Here is a 14,778-nt window from a genome sequence, read left to right as displayed (position 1 = left end):
ACAATACCTTATGCTGGTGGTAGATTCCCTTTAAATTAGATTTTGGGCAGTAGGCCAAGTGAACAGTGGCCACATTTCAGGAATGGAGTTTCAGGGATAGGGGAGTATGATTACACGCAGTTAAAGAAGTAAGTGAGTAATCTTTATCAGTAGATTGTATACTATATATTTAACTATATCTGAACTATATCTTTAACTGTCACTATGTGTGTTTCTGTAGATCACAGAATCACAAGCCTGAATATCTGAAAGATGAGATAAACAAATCTTTTTGTACATTTGCATTTGTCCTTACAGTTTGGAGAACGAAAAAGCAGAGTGAAAATACAAATTGACTAAATGTACCTTCTGAAGCCATTAGGTAGCACCGTCACACAGAGACAATCAGCATTCACTAGGCGTCGATACTCTTTCATCACAGTCTTAAACTCTTCATTTAAAGGACCATCTCCAAAAACTAGCAGAGTGTCTACCTGTATAAATAGAAACTTATCATAGTATAGCGTGATGCCAAAAGTATGAAACAATACTTGAAAAGGCCATTTGACACTTTTTGTATTATAGGAGTCTTAAATGTGCAGGATTTACACACTTACCTTAGTGCGTTTCACAAGAAGTTCTGTGAGGTATTCTGCCATGGGCTTCCTTTCTTCAAAGGGCATGACTGTGAGTTGGTGCAATCCCTTAAAGTAAATTATAGTGTGACAAATAATGGAAATCTTTTGCACTTGAACTTGTGCAGAAAGTATTACTACCTTACCATAACCTGTAATGTCGCTACAGCTCCTACAGACTACAAACCTAATTATATATTGAGGGATTATATCATTTTTGTAGGTTACATAGTACTGTAAATGTACTGTGCACTACTGATAATGATAATTCCCTTTTTACTGTAATATGAACCAATTTTTGTTATGACTTCTATATTACTCTCCTTTTCATGTACAATGATTTATGAGTAAGAGCACGGCCTAAGTTCGAAACACGTCGGCAAGCTGATGCAACGTATGGCCTATGTCTTTCTGAATACTTTTAAAGATGGATCATGAATAAAGTTTTTATTGAGACCTCAACGTGTTTGATGCTAGATTTGTATTTGTTTTTCTACAAGGTTTTATACAATGTACAGAATAAAAGTATGATATTGTTAAGTTCTTTTACCTCAGCTTGTTGCTTAACCTCGCCCACACGTTCAAGGAGGGGACTTGATGATTGATTTGCTTTGACATAGTGGTTTTGATTGTACAGGATAATTTCTGCATTTTCTGCTGTGTCCTTTACCATAAGGCTCAACAGTAAACCCACATCTATGAGCTAGGAAAAAGAGAATATGTATAAATAACCCTCTATGTACACAAAACATCACTAAACACATTGTAAATTTGGAAATACTCCTTTTGTTTCATGACGTTACAGTACTGTGAAAAATATTGGATACAAATAGAGCTGCAACAACATTACTTACAAAATGTTTATTGTTAGTAAAATTTACATTCTGAAATTTTCCTAATGTTTTTATTTTGTTTATATATACATTGTGACAGCGACCAGAATGTGCATTAGGTCACACTGGAAGCTGTTTTCCATGTGTTGGTCTCTTGGAAGACCTGGTACAGGACTCTATTTGCTGGAGTGGAGACAGAAGCACAATCACTGCTCCAGACCAAAGCTTCCAGTTTCTAATGTGTCTAACAATGCACCAGGTGCGCAAGCCCTTAAAGAAGGGTGTGGAGCAGTCAGAATGGGCTCTCTACCTGGAGACACAGAGGCTGGACTATGTGAGAGCCACACGTGAGTGACACAGGGTTACTGAACGTATTTTCTATGCTGGCAGGGAGAAGCCCTCCAGTGGCTAGTAAGGGCCGCCAAATGTATAGTTAGTGCCGGACAGGCAAGGATTTTGTTTGATGTTTTGTTTGATACTGCTGTTTTTCTGGAATAAATGCACAGTTTGAACCTGAACCCTGCTGTCCATGAGAGCTTTGTCATTGCCAACCCCCACATTTGAGTTGAACCCCTACAATATATATGTGTGTGTGAAGGGTTAGATGTTTAGATTTTCCAGATAGTGTGGCTCCCATTCTGTGACTTTTATATGGTATTTTATTCAAGGGCAATAAACTGCTGCAGCCAATCACTGCTCTTATACTGTACATCATGACTGACAAGTCTGCTACTTATCAGATCTTAAAGCAGATCTTTCTTCAGACAATGCCATGTTCACTCTCTTATTAGCTGAGTGGCTTGGAGAAGTCAACAAATGAACAGGACACATGGGTTACAAGTTATTTTGCAAATCAATTTGGTCATTATGTAACTTACTGTGGGTGATTCACTTCTCCGAAAACTTATTTCACTGCTAACAGCGAGTTCTTTGGCTCCATGGCATGATACATACATTGAATAATTAACACACATCAGAATTACTGTGCGTCCTGGTATTGGTGGGATATTGTGACGTGCAGATATCTGAATGGCTTCCTCCAGTGACTTCTTATAGCTTTCTACAACACTTTTATTAAATTTTATTGTCCTAAAGATAAAAAAAAATTATTATGAGAAAGTCAGTCTGAGCACAAGTCATCCATTGATTGGGGGAGATTTATCACATGCCGCAATCGTGCTCCTTTTGCTTTATAGCAAGCGGTGATAGGTGCCATTTAAGACCTTACCTGGCTTTCTTTATTGCTTCCTTCTCTCTTTTAAGCAAGCGATGGACAACTGGAAAAGCCAAACATGCTCTTAATTCATATCGCGAGAAATGCTTGCGAGAAAGCTCTGGACAATTTGTCTTCTCCCTACGAAAAATTCTTTGGAGGAGGACACTATTGGTGGGGAATGGTTTCTCTGTGCACAAAGGAGACAATACAGCAAATTTGGATATTACCTGGTTGCATATACTAGTTATATCTCACATTCTAAACACTACAGAATATTATTTACCTTCAAGTTAGATAAATAAATTTTCTTCCAGATTTTAATCTAGTTACAGCACCAACTATTGCCTAGCTTGTTATTGCGGCTTTAATAAATGTATATGAATTGAGGACAGCTCCAGACAAAGCGCGTTAACAACATTAGTGCTTTTTTATTATTTAAATAAAATTGTAGGTTTTATTATTGTTCATGTCATTCAACTTCACCTAAAATATTTGGTTTGAGATGCAACACCTATAACAGTGATGGCGAACCTTTTAGAGCCTGAGTGCCCAAACTTCAACCAAAAGCCACTTATTTTTTGCAAAGTGCCAGCACAGCAATTTATTTCTCCTTGTTCTTTGACAACTTTAAATCGTTCAGCCTCCTAAAGACACCAATGCAGTTGAAAGTAGGAGGGCAAATTTGCCTATCATTGTAGGAAGATTCTATAGGAAGATTCTTTGAGACCTGTCTGGTGACCTTCATGCTGGGGTGATGGCCTGGGTGCCCACAGAGAGGGCTCTGAGTGCCGCCCCTGGCACCAGTGCCATAGGTTCGCCACCACTGACCTATAACAACGTGGAACACTTTTTGCTAACACTACATGTGCTCCTTTGTAACTGCTCCTAGAAATGTGAAAATAATTTGACAACCAGGCATTACCATTCCTATTGTCAAAGTGTTGGAATGAGGCCCATTTCACATCTCAGGAGAGATTAGCAACTGTATATAGATGCTTCCTTGCAGTCTTTCAACTAACGCCCAGTTTACATCTCCATTAGTTCTTCAATAATTTGCATCAGTTAATGAAGCCAAAATCAGATGAGGCTTAACACACAGAACAAATGCAAATCTTTCAAGCAACTATACAGAGAGGATATATAATTAAATGATTAAACCCGTTCTGTGCGTCCAACCACTCTTGGTTATGGCTCACAATAACTAATGCAGATAACTGAAGTTATTACTTAGATGTGAACTGAGTAAGGATGCACCCTACAAGGGAATGTCAATATACGGATGCTAATTTAGTCAAAAACTTTTAGGAGGATTAAAACATAAACACAATGCACAATTATGAAAAAATGTAGTGTAATTTATAGGTAGCATGTTATAGAGAATGAGGAGCGGAGCCCCTGCCCTATGAGTTCTTAGCCAGAAAGAGTCGATATGCAAATTGATACTGAAAAGTTACACTGAATCTTTTCTCACAAAACTATAAAAGTTTTATGCTCCCCTCTCTATGGAGACGGAAGGGGGTTGAGCAGCGCTCATTTTTCAGCACGTGTGTTCAGCCATGCAAGCACACGTTTGTCTAAATGTATCCTAACATGATACCTGCAGATTGCAATGCATTTTTTTACAGAGCAAGTTATAGAACTATTTCATATATATTACAAGAAACTGACCTGCATTGGTTAGCTGACACTCTAGATCTTGAATAATTTTGTAAGCAGAGAGAAAGCGAAATGGGAAAAGCCGGCTTTTGATAACCGCATTCTACAAAAAAAGTCAGATAATTGCAATGATCACAGTCATACCAAGCAAGCAAAATACATTTACCCTGAAAACCTTTTATACCTGGTTGGACAGGTGTGCATTCACATTGCGATGATGTTTTTCACTGACACCTGCTTTAATCAGATTTCTCAGATTCCTCAACAATGCCATGAAAGGTACTTTACGATTGTCTAAGGAAAAAAAGCAAATACATTAGTAATAAATTATAATAATAACATTTTGTGAGTAGTCTTTCACTTGTTGACACCCACCAAGCAAACTCTCCCACACAGGGCCAGTGTTCCCTTTCTGACTCAACTCCCTCTCCCATGTTTCAGGCTGCTTCAATTTCATTCTCTGGCCAGATAGATGGGATTGCCAAGGACCTTCAAGACCACTGCGGGAAAATAATTCCAGGTTTTTGGGATACCTGCAAAAAGAAAGTAGGATAAGATCAATCAAGTATAGTGTTACACAAGACACAAGTCTTTGGCTGTCCATACACTACATAGCTGTCAGCAAAATGATCCTTTAAGGCAAAAGCTGTCCCTTATGGCCTCCATACAATAAAAGAGAACACTGTTGTCTGACAATTGATAGTCATCCCTAGAAAAAAATAAAATAAAAAATAGAGCATGTTGTAATACAACACCATGTAATACTACACCTACGTAGACATTAGAGGGATGACAGTTTCTAAAATCTTCAGAAGACATAATTCTAAGACCTCATGTACACAACCGTATGGGGTCTGTGATACATCCGCTATCCTGGCCCTCATAGAGGTCTACGGCACCCGGTCACACAAAAATCTCACCGCGCCATAACTGAGCTTCGCATCTGCTCATCTTTCTATGGAACGGGAAGAGAAGAAGAGCGCTCACTTCCCTCCCTTCTCCACCAAGCTGTGTGTTATGTCTGGGATCGACCCATGACTTGCTCAAGCTTGTTGGCCTCCTGATGTACCTGACAGGTGGCTGCGCTGGTGGACAATTCTATGGCAGGTCTTGCCTTGTGTAGCATTTTGCTATGGCCTGCAATCTTTCAGGCCTGAATGTTCTCAGGCTATAGTTAAAGGGGTATTTTCATTACAGGAAATTAATGTCATTCATTTTATAATAAAAAAAAGTTATACAATTTTCCAATATACTTTCTGTATCAATTCCTAACGATTTTATAGATCTTTGCTTGCTGTCATTCTATGGAAAGCTTATATGTTTACTACCAATGGACAAAAATCTGAACATGGCCACACAGGTGCACAACGCGTTACAACACTCAGCTCTAAATACTGTCTGTGTTATAATGAGCTGTGCACCTATGTGACTATGGTCAGATTTCTGTCCACTAGTGCCAAACATAGACACATTCCATAAAATTGTATAACTTTTTATCATAAAAACAATAACATTTTTTTACTAAAATGGGAACACCCCTTTAATCCATGTCTTCACACCCCCCACACCCATTTTGCGTGAAGAGGGCGTGGAGGGGGAAATAATCGTGATTGCAGGTAATTGCAATCACCTCACGGCTTCTGTGCCAAAAAACTGGCTTGCAAGTCCTGATAGAGCTGCCCCGTTAAGTATTTTGGAATCATCCTCCAGTGTGTAGAGTGTACAGACCCAGCTCCAATATGCTTGATCAAATGTGCTGCAGACTACCATATGGATCTTTTATGCCTTCATGCCTAAACATAAATCATGTATCCAGGCTAGAGATGTCCCCAAAGGCTAATAGTTTTCCTACTGTATATTTTTCCCTAATAAATGCATCCTTTCAAATATTGTAATCAATTATTTTGAAATGATATCGATTTAAATTTTCATATGGTGTGGAAATTAATTCGTCAAGGAGTGTAGAAAAATTAAGGACATAAGAGATCAAGAGAAGCTTAGAAAAAGGAAAGTTGCACATGGAAAAAGATAATGACCTGCATCCAAGGAGACTCATTACATGCTTAGCTGGCTTAGAAATATGTAATCTCTGAATCAGACTCTTCATGGAGAACTTGTCTTTAGTCTTCTTGCCAGTAATTTCAGGAGTGGGAAGTTTCAACTGTGAGGAGATATTTTATAACAATAGATATACATAAAAGGAATGACTTTTTAACTGCCAATCAACATGTTCTAATCTCTCTATGGTAGAACAACTCACCTTGCTTTCTAGTATTTTAAATAAAGCTTCTAGCTTCCGTAAACCTATACCACATCTCAAAACTCTTGAGTCCTTCATGTAAAAAAAAAAAAGTTGATTGTTAACATATTCATTCATATATACCATCATATGCAGAGATGATGTTTCTCAACTACCATTCTAAACCAATAGGGGTCAAAGCAAATTTGGTAGGAAAAGAGGTATACAAACACTTACTGGTCAAGTGGCTTTGTACAACGTCTGGACATTAGAATGTAGACTAGATGCAATTGCCAACTTTACAGCTCAAACGCCATCTCAGAAAACATACACATGAAAAAAATAAGAATAACTCTTACATTAGTTTTTTTTTCCTTTTTTTTCTTTGAGGCATGTTTCCCGCGTTGTTTACGGGTATTGTATTTGGCCAGCTGATATTCACTGAACTCTTGAAACCTGAGGGTCAATGCCCTACGGAGGCAGGAAGGCAGTGGTGCTAGTTTATCTCCAGTCCCTATTAAACTCTGTGAATGATAATAAAATGTAATAGTTAAGGGCTCTGTTGCCTATGGTGAGAAGACAACTTTGCAAACGAGAAGAGAGAATTTGTATCAAATCTGTCCAACCTGGTACATCCGTGGTACGTCCATCCAATCACTTGGCAGCTGCACAGAAGAGCACAGGTATCTTCGCAGGTGTGGTCGACAGGCGGGAAGAACAGCAGATAAGGCAAGTAGAAAATTAGCAGTAGTACGTATATTGAGCTCTTGTCTTGTATAAAGAGCAACCTGAAGAGACCAAAGAAGAATTGTATTAGCTTGAAAACAGTAAGTCTCAGCTACATTGCTGCCTCCCTGAAATCTCTAGAATATCGAAGAATAATTCTCCAAACTAATCAAATCACCTCACCTTCAATATAAACTCTGGGTCAAACTTTGCAACATCTTCACACAAATCCTTAATGTCAGCACGGGTATTATCTGATGGATCAGTGAACTTGGGCGAATTCACAAGTGAGCAACATACAGCAGAAATTAAAGCCATCTGTAAAATATAAAGTAAAAGGCATAGCTAAAAATAATCAAAATTGTGTTTTCACATAGGCAAACATGGAATGCCCCTTTATAGATTGTATAATGTAATGAAACTTTCATTCTGGGGTCAGCAGTGTCTACATGTTGTATGCACCAAGAAAACTTCTATCACATACAATAAGTTAAATATATCCACAAATTCACATAATGTAGAACAAAAATGTTTTCCTTTGGCCACCATCTTGTTGGTTAGCTGTCCTGGGGTTACATACAAGATAGGTTCTTTAGGTTTGTTGAATTTGTACGCAAGTCCAAACAGCTATATTTTATCATTCTAAATCCACACTAAATCTTTTTTTTTGTCCCAGTGACAATTGAAATTTTTTGGGGTCGTGGAAACAAGAATTATCAATAAAACTTCACTACAGGCATCTTACAGCTGATCACTGCAGCTTTAGACTAAAGTAAAGAATCCAGAGAGCTTTCCAGAGGTCACAGGCGGTAGAGGGGTTCGTCTGTAACTTGGGGTCGTCTGTAAGTCGCCTGTATCACAACAAAATTGAGGTCCAGAGTTTGCTGAACACATTCACTAACCTTCCTTTGCTTTAGCAGATTATTCGATTCCTCTCTAGGAATAATGTCAGTTTTTTTCCCCTGGTCTTGGGCAAGGGTTTCAATCTCAGCAGATTGAGGCGATCGTGTTGACCAGTCTTCCATGGCAAGCTGTGATTTAAAAGTGAAAAAGCTATCAACTTTTCAGCTGCTTTATATCACTATGTGATCCTACTGCTCTACTTTACCTCAACTGATGGCATGGATATTTCACCGTGCTGCTCCTCTTCTTCAAGAAATTCTGATAAAAATATGTTATCTTGTATATCATCATGTAATTGAAAACCTTTTGACTGGTCATCTATCAAAGGGAGTTGCAGTTCTTTAGACATTGTACCCTGAAGAATGGGTTGTTTCTCAATGCCCTTGCTGTGATGCAGAGAAAGATTAGAGGTTTCAACCTCAGAAATCAAATCAGAATCAAGCTTCATGGTTACATTCAGTGGTAGAGGTGACACAATGACCTCACTTTGCTTGGTGGACAATGGGATAGTTGAGGTATCAATGTGAGCAGCTGAAGAATAATGCAGGTTTTCAGCCCTCTCAAAAGTCAAGGAAGAGCTTAAGGCATATGTAGGAGACAATAAAATATTGGAGGTGTGGGCAGAACAAGCAACCTCAGATGTCAGAGAACGATTTGTTGTCTTAGAAGCTGGGGATGAACTTAATATTCCAGAAAATGATGTAGATAAGCATTTTGTTTCTACAGGAGTAAGAGCAGAGCCACTATAGAGAATGGAGTTGCAGGTAGAAGAAAGGTTTGATGAAAATGTGGACTTGGAGGACAGCTTTACACCACCGGCTAATATTGAATTAGTGGTCAAAAGTGGAGGAAGAGATCCCTTTTCCCAGGAAGGCTGGAGTAATCCATTTTTAGGCGCACTGAGCTCCATCTCTGATTGAACAGATGTAAACCGATTAGCACCAGGCAAGGTTAACGCAAGTCTTCGCCGAGGCTGTGATTGATGCCTTGCACCACGTAGTCCAGTGTCAGACAACGGCATGGTGGAAATATGGAGCCTAAAACTTTAACACAACAATTGTGTTAGTCAAAAAGATAACTAAATGTAAAAAGTTATCAAAAGTTACCAGCAGTATACTCCTCACATAAATAAGAGCTTTGTGTCTTTTTACCACCAGAACGGTAACACACATTTCCACCACAAAGGCAGGCTTAAAGGGATTGTCACAAGGTTCAAAAATATGGCTGCGTTCTAACAAAAACAGTGCCACATCTGATCATGGGTAGTCTGCAGTATTGCAACTAAGCTCCATTCATTTCTATACAACTGAGCAGCAAGAACAGCACATGGTCAGGAGAGGAGCTGTTTTTGGAAGAAAGCAGCTATGTTTAACCCCCAGACAAACCCTTAATGGGATTTTCTCACAAATTCAAGTTACGCTCCGTCAGCTCCATAGAGATGAATGTAGCAGAACAGTCATGCATAGAGTGACAAGGGGCCCGACTGAGGTACGTGGGACCCCACTGGACCCTCAATTTTGTGATCTGTTGGGATCTCATCACAGACCCCCACCAATCAACAGGATAGGGCCTAACTTAAATTTGTGGCAAAACCCCTTTAAAGCCTGTTGCATGTTTTGATAAACTTGCTCTGAGAAGATGTGGGACTTACTATAATCACTAAACTGAACGGACATGCTGGGTTCAGTTCAGCGCTTCTAAAGTTCGGTCCAGTAAATTCTGCATGTGCTCAGAGTGAGTTTGCTGAAACACATTTTCTCATGGTTAACAGACTTAAAGGTCATCTCTATTCCATGTCATTAGTTTTGTCTCTCCATCCCACATATCTGTCTGGTGTCTCCCTATTTTCTTCCCAAGAGACACAAGAGGAAGGTGCTGGAAGGAGGATGAAGTTCATGTTACCTACAGGTTGTGTCAAAGAAAAACCATTATAGAAACCCGCCATGTGGCTGGTGTCCCTGGACTAGGCAGCACTAGTCTGTTGAGAGCTGTGGTTCTAGGGTATGTCTACGCGCGCGTGTAGGCTATGTCTACGCGCGCGTGTAGGCTATGTCTACGCGCGCGTGTAGGCTATGTCTACGCGCGCGTGTAGGCTATGTCTACGCGCGCGTGTAGGCTATGTCTACGCGCGCGTGTAGGCTATGTCTACGCGCGCGTGTAGGCTATGTCTACGCGCGCGTGTAGGCTATGTCTACGCGCGCGTGTAGGCTATGTCTACGCGCGCGTGTAGGCTATGTCTACGCGCGCGTGTAGGCTATGTCTACGCGCGCGTGTAGGCTATGTCTACGCGCGCGTGTAGGCTATGTCTACGCGCGCGTGTAGGCTATGTCTACGCGCGCGTGTAGGCTATGTCTACGCGCGCGTGTAGGCTATGTCTACGCGCGCGTGTAGGCTATGTCTACGCGCGCGTGTAGGCTATGTCTACGCGCGCGTGTAGGCTATGTCTACGCGCGCGTGTAGGCTATGTCTACGCGCGCGTGTAGGCTATGTCTACGCGCGCGTGTAGGCTATGTCTACGCGCGCGTGTAGGCTATGTCTACGCGCGCGTGTAGGCTATGTCTACGCGCGCGTGTAGGCTATGTCTACGCGCGCGTGTAGGCTATGTCTACGCGCGCGTGTAGGCTATGTCTACGCGCGCGTGTAGGCTATGTCTACGCGCGCGTGTAGGCTATGTCTACGCGCGCGTGTAGGCTATGTCTACGCGCGCGTGTAGGCTATGTCTACGCGCGCGTGTAGGCTATGTCTACGCGCGCGTGTAGGCTATGTCTACGCGCGCGTGTAGGCTATGTCTACGCGCGCGTGTAGGCTATGTCTACGCGCGCGTGTAGGCTATGTCTACGCGCGCGTGTAGGCTATGTCTACGCGCGCGTGTAGGCTATGTCTACGCGCGCGTGTAGGCTATGTCTACGCGCGCGTGTAGGCTATGTCTACGCGCGCGTGTAGGCTATGTCTACGCGCGCGTGTAGGCTATGTCTACGCGCGCGTGTAGGCTATGTCTACGCGCGCGTGTAGGCTATGTCTACGCGCGCGTGTAGGCTATGTCTACGCGCGCGTGTAGGCTATGTCTACGCGCGCGTGTAGGCTATGTCTACGCGCGCGTGTAGGCTATGTCTACGCGCGCGTGTAGGCTATGTCTACGCGCGCGTGTAGGCTATGTCTACGCGCGCGTGTAGGCTATGTCTACGCGCGCGTGTAGGCTATGTCTACGCGCGCGTGTAGGCTATGTCTACGCGCGCGTGTAGGCTATGTCTACGCGCGCGTGTAGGCTATGTCTACGCGCGCGTGTAGGCTATGTCTACGCGCGCGTGTAGGCTATGTCTACGCGCGCGTGTAGGCTATGTCTACGCGCGCGTGTAGGCTATGTCTACGCGCGCGTGTAGGCTATGTCTACGCGCGCGTGTAGGCTATGTCTACGCGCGCGTGTAGGCTATGTCTACGCGCGCGTGTAGGCTATGTCTACGCGCGCGTGTAGGCTATGTCTACGCGCGCGTGTAGGCTATGTCTACGCGCGCGTGTAGGCTATGTCTACGCGCGCGTGTAGGCTATGTCTACGCGCGCGTGTAGGCTATGTCTACGCGCGCGTGTAGGCTATGTCTACGCGCGCGTGTAGGCTATGTCTACGCGCGCGTGTAGGCTATGTCTACGCGCGCGTGTAGGCTATGTCTACGCGCGCGTGTAGGCTATGTCTACGCGCGCGTGTAGGCTATGTCTACGCGCGCGTGTAGGCTATGTCTACGCGCGCGTGTAGGCTATGTCTACGCGCGCGTGTAGGCTATGTCTACGCACGTATCTAGGCTATGTCTACGCACGTATCTAGGCTATGTCTACGCACGTATCTAGGCTATGTCTACGCACGTATCTAGGCTATGTCTACGCACGTATCTAGGCTATGTCTACGCACGTATCTAGGCTATGTCTACGCACGTATCTAGGCTATGTCTACGCACGTATCTAGGCTATGTCTACGCACGTATCTAGGCTATGTCTACGCACGTATCTAGGCTATGTCTACGCACGTATCTAGGCTATGTCTATGCACGTATCTAGGCTATGTCTATGCACGTATCTAGGCTATGTCTATGCACGTATCTAGGCTATGTCTATGCACGTATCTAGGCTATGTCTATGCACGTATCTAGGCTATGTCTATGCACGTATCTAGGCTATGTCTATGCACGTATCTAGGCTATGTCTATGCACGTATCTAGGCTATGTCTATGCACGTATCTAGGCTATGTCTATGCACGTATCTAGGCTATGTCTATGCACGTATCTAGGCTATGTCTATGCACGTATCTAGGCTATGTCTATGCACGTATCCTGGGTATGTCTATGTACGTATCTAGGCTATGTCTATGTACGTATCTAGGGTATGTCTATGTACGTATCTAGGCTATGTCTATGTATGTATCTAGGGTATAAGCAGCAGAAATTTCTTCAACTGAAAATGAATTCCATAGAAGTGAATGCAGATTATTCTGTAGTGGTCATTTGGCTAAATAATGGCAAACAAACAAGCAAAAGTTAGAAGGATGACCCCATAACAGCTGCACTGATATAACTGACTGGCTTCCAGTGGTGCAGCCACACATACTATACATGTACTATTGCCCCCTTATCTAGGAGCTCTGCCCGCAGGTCCTGCACAGTCACCTCCCTCCCAGAGAGACCGGCCGTACATAGACCCACCACTAGTGGGCAGCATGCTGACCGGCCTGGGGGAGTACGGGGGCAGTGTGTGCAGGACTGGCGTGTCTTGTTATCACACGGGTCAATACCTATTACTGCGACCTCCGTCAGTACAGTCCCCGTACACACAGGCCGGGAGCGGTCTCGTCACTAGTTCCTGCTTCCTGCTTTCTCACTGCCGGAGACACCCACACGTGTAATGCAGGGAGCTCATACTATGGTAATCCCGCGTCCACCCTGTCACTGCTGGGAAGAATCTACAGAGGAAGCCACAAATAGCAATGATATGTACGATATCTATTCATAGTGGAAGTGTATGATAAATTTGTATATTTGCCACAGACTTTGTTTTACTGCAGACTATGGTAAACACATATTTTCCCCAAAACTTTGTGTTTCCTCTAACGCTACTGCACAGTTGCAGGTTTTCGTGCGGAAAATCTACATCACATACGCACATTTTTTTGAATGTTTTTCATGCAGATTTACATATGTTTTTTTCCTTCATTGACACCATGCATTGTATTTTTGATGTATTCCAAAGGCACCTTGATCACAAGGGTTACGGGGCACATTTATTAGAAAGTCAGAAACAGCACTAAAAGTGCTATTTCCATGTATAATGCTAGGTGTGGCGATTCACTAACATTGTGCGCCAAAAATCATGAATGTGTCGCTTCCGCGCACTGGTCCGACAGAATTCACCATCTTTTTTGTGATGCACCTTTAACATTGGGCATGCGCCACAATTTGTAAGTTAAATGCGGCTCTCAGTCCAAATCAGACAGACGACAAGCCCCCTTATTCTTGTCGCATGGAAGCCAGCACAGCTGCGCCACACAAAAGGGTCGTGTGCGACAGAATAGCAGCGCAGACAGTTCTTAACCCCTTAACGCTCTGCGCCGTAGCTCTACGGCGCAGAGGTATAAGGGATGTATGAAGAGGGCTCACGGGCTGAGTCCTCTTCATACAGAGGTGGGGGTTTTTGCATTTTGCACAAAACCCCCACCGCTAATAACCGCGGTCGGTGCTTGCACCGATCGCGGCTATTAACCCTCTAAACGCCGCCCGCAAAGTCGCGGGCGGCGTTTAAAAGACGGCGGCGCGTGGGCGCCGCCATCTTTTTTTCGATCGCCACGCCCCCGAACGTCATCGGGGGGCGGCGATCGGTTACCATGGTAGCCTCGGGTCTTCTCTTGACACGAGGCTACATGGTTTATGCAGGTTCGTTACAATGAGCCAGTGGCTCATTGTAATGTAAGACCTGCAAAAACGCCATATATTGCAATACTGTAGTATTGCAGTATATGGTAGGAGCGATCTGATCATCTAGGGTTAATGTACCCTAGATGGTCTAAAAAATAGTGAAAAAAAAAAGAAAAAAAAAAGTTTAAAAAATAAAAAAAATTAATAAAATATTAAAAGTTCAAATCACCCCCCTTTCCCTAGAACGGATATAAAACATAACAAACAGTAAAAATCACAGACATATTAGGTATCGCCGCATCCCAAAATGCCCGATCTATCAAAATATAAAAACGGTTACGGCCGGCGGTGACCTCCGAGGCGGGAAATGGCGCCCAAATGTCCGAAATGCGACTTTTACACCTTTTTACATAACATAAAAAATGAAATAAAAAATGATCAAAATGTCGCACAGACCTCAAAATGGTAGCAATGAAAACGTCGCCTCATTTCGCAAAAAATGACCCCTCACACATTTCCGTGCGCCAAAGTATGAAAAAGTTATTAGCGTCAGAAGATGGCAAAAATTTTTTTTTCTTTTTTGTACACATTCGTTTAATTTTTGAAAATGTATTAAAACACAATAAAACCTATATAAATTTGGTATCACCGCGATCGCACCGAACCAAAGAATAAAGTAGGCGTGTTATTTGGAGC

The 14,778-nt window shown here is 42.8% G+C and overlaps 1 protein-coding gene across 1 annotated transcript in view; it reads right to left on the bottom strand.

The window, feature by feature from the left end:
- The window catches only part of TEP1 (telomerase associated protein 1), a 36,607-nt gene extending 23,483 nt beyond the window's left edge, over positions 1-13,124 (bottom strand). Inside the window, exons 1-16 of the mRNA XM_072149363.1 lie at positions 12,966-13,124; positions 8,393-9,230; positions 8,187-8,315; positions 7,468-7,602; positions 7,185-7,346; positions 6,918-7,082; positions 6,580-6,651; positions 6,356-6,480; positions 4,695-4,852; positions 4,504-4,613; positions 4,332-4,422; positions 2,676-2,850; positions 2,326-2,536; positions 1,165-1,317; positions 597-683; positions 346-473 (exon numbers count right to left, since the gene is read on the bottom strand). Of these exons, the coding sequence (XP_072005464.1) occupies positions 346-473; positions 597-683; positions 1,165-1,317; positions 2,326-2,536; positions 2,676-2,850; positions 4,332-4,422; positions 4,504-4,613; positions 4,695-4,852; positions 6,356-6,480; positions 6,580-6,651; positions 6,918-7,082; positions 7,185-7,346; positions 7,468-7,602; positions 8,187-8,315; positions 8,393-9,208 (2,717 nt within the window). The 5' untranslated portion in view covers positions 9,209-9,230; positions 12,966-13,124. The remainder of the gene's footprint in view (positions 1-345; positions 474-596; positions 684-1,164; positions 1,318-2,325; positions 2,537-2,675; positions 2,851-4,331; positions 4,423-4,503; positions 4,614-4,694; positions 4,853-6,355; positions 6,481-6,579; positions 6,652-6,917; positions 7,083-7,184; positions 7,347-7,467; positions 7,603-8,186; positions 8,316-8,392; positions 9,231-12,965) is intronic.
- Between the last annotated feature and the right edge of the window lie 1,654 nt (positions 13,125-14,778).

This window comes from Engystomops pustulosus, chromosome 1 (assembly GCF_040894005.1).
Source record: "Engystomops pustulosus chromosome 1, aEngPut4.maternal, whole genome shotgun sequence".
In the NCBI taxonomy this organism is placed as follows: Eukaryota; Metazoa; Chordata; class Amphibia; order Anura; family Leptodactylidae; genus Engystomops; species Engystomops pustulosus.
Note: the sequence above shows the minus strand (reverse complement) of the source record. Positions and strands in the feature narration are given on the sequence as shown.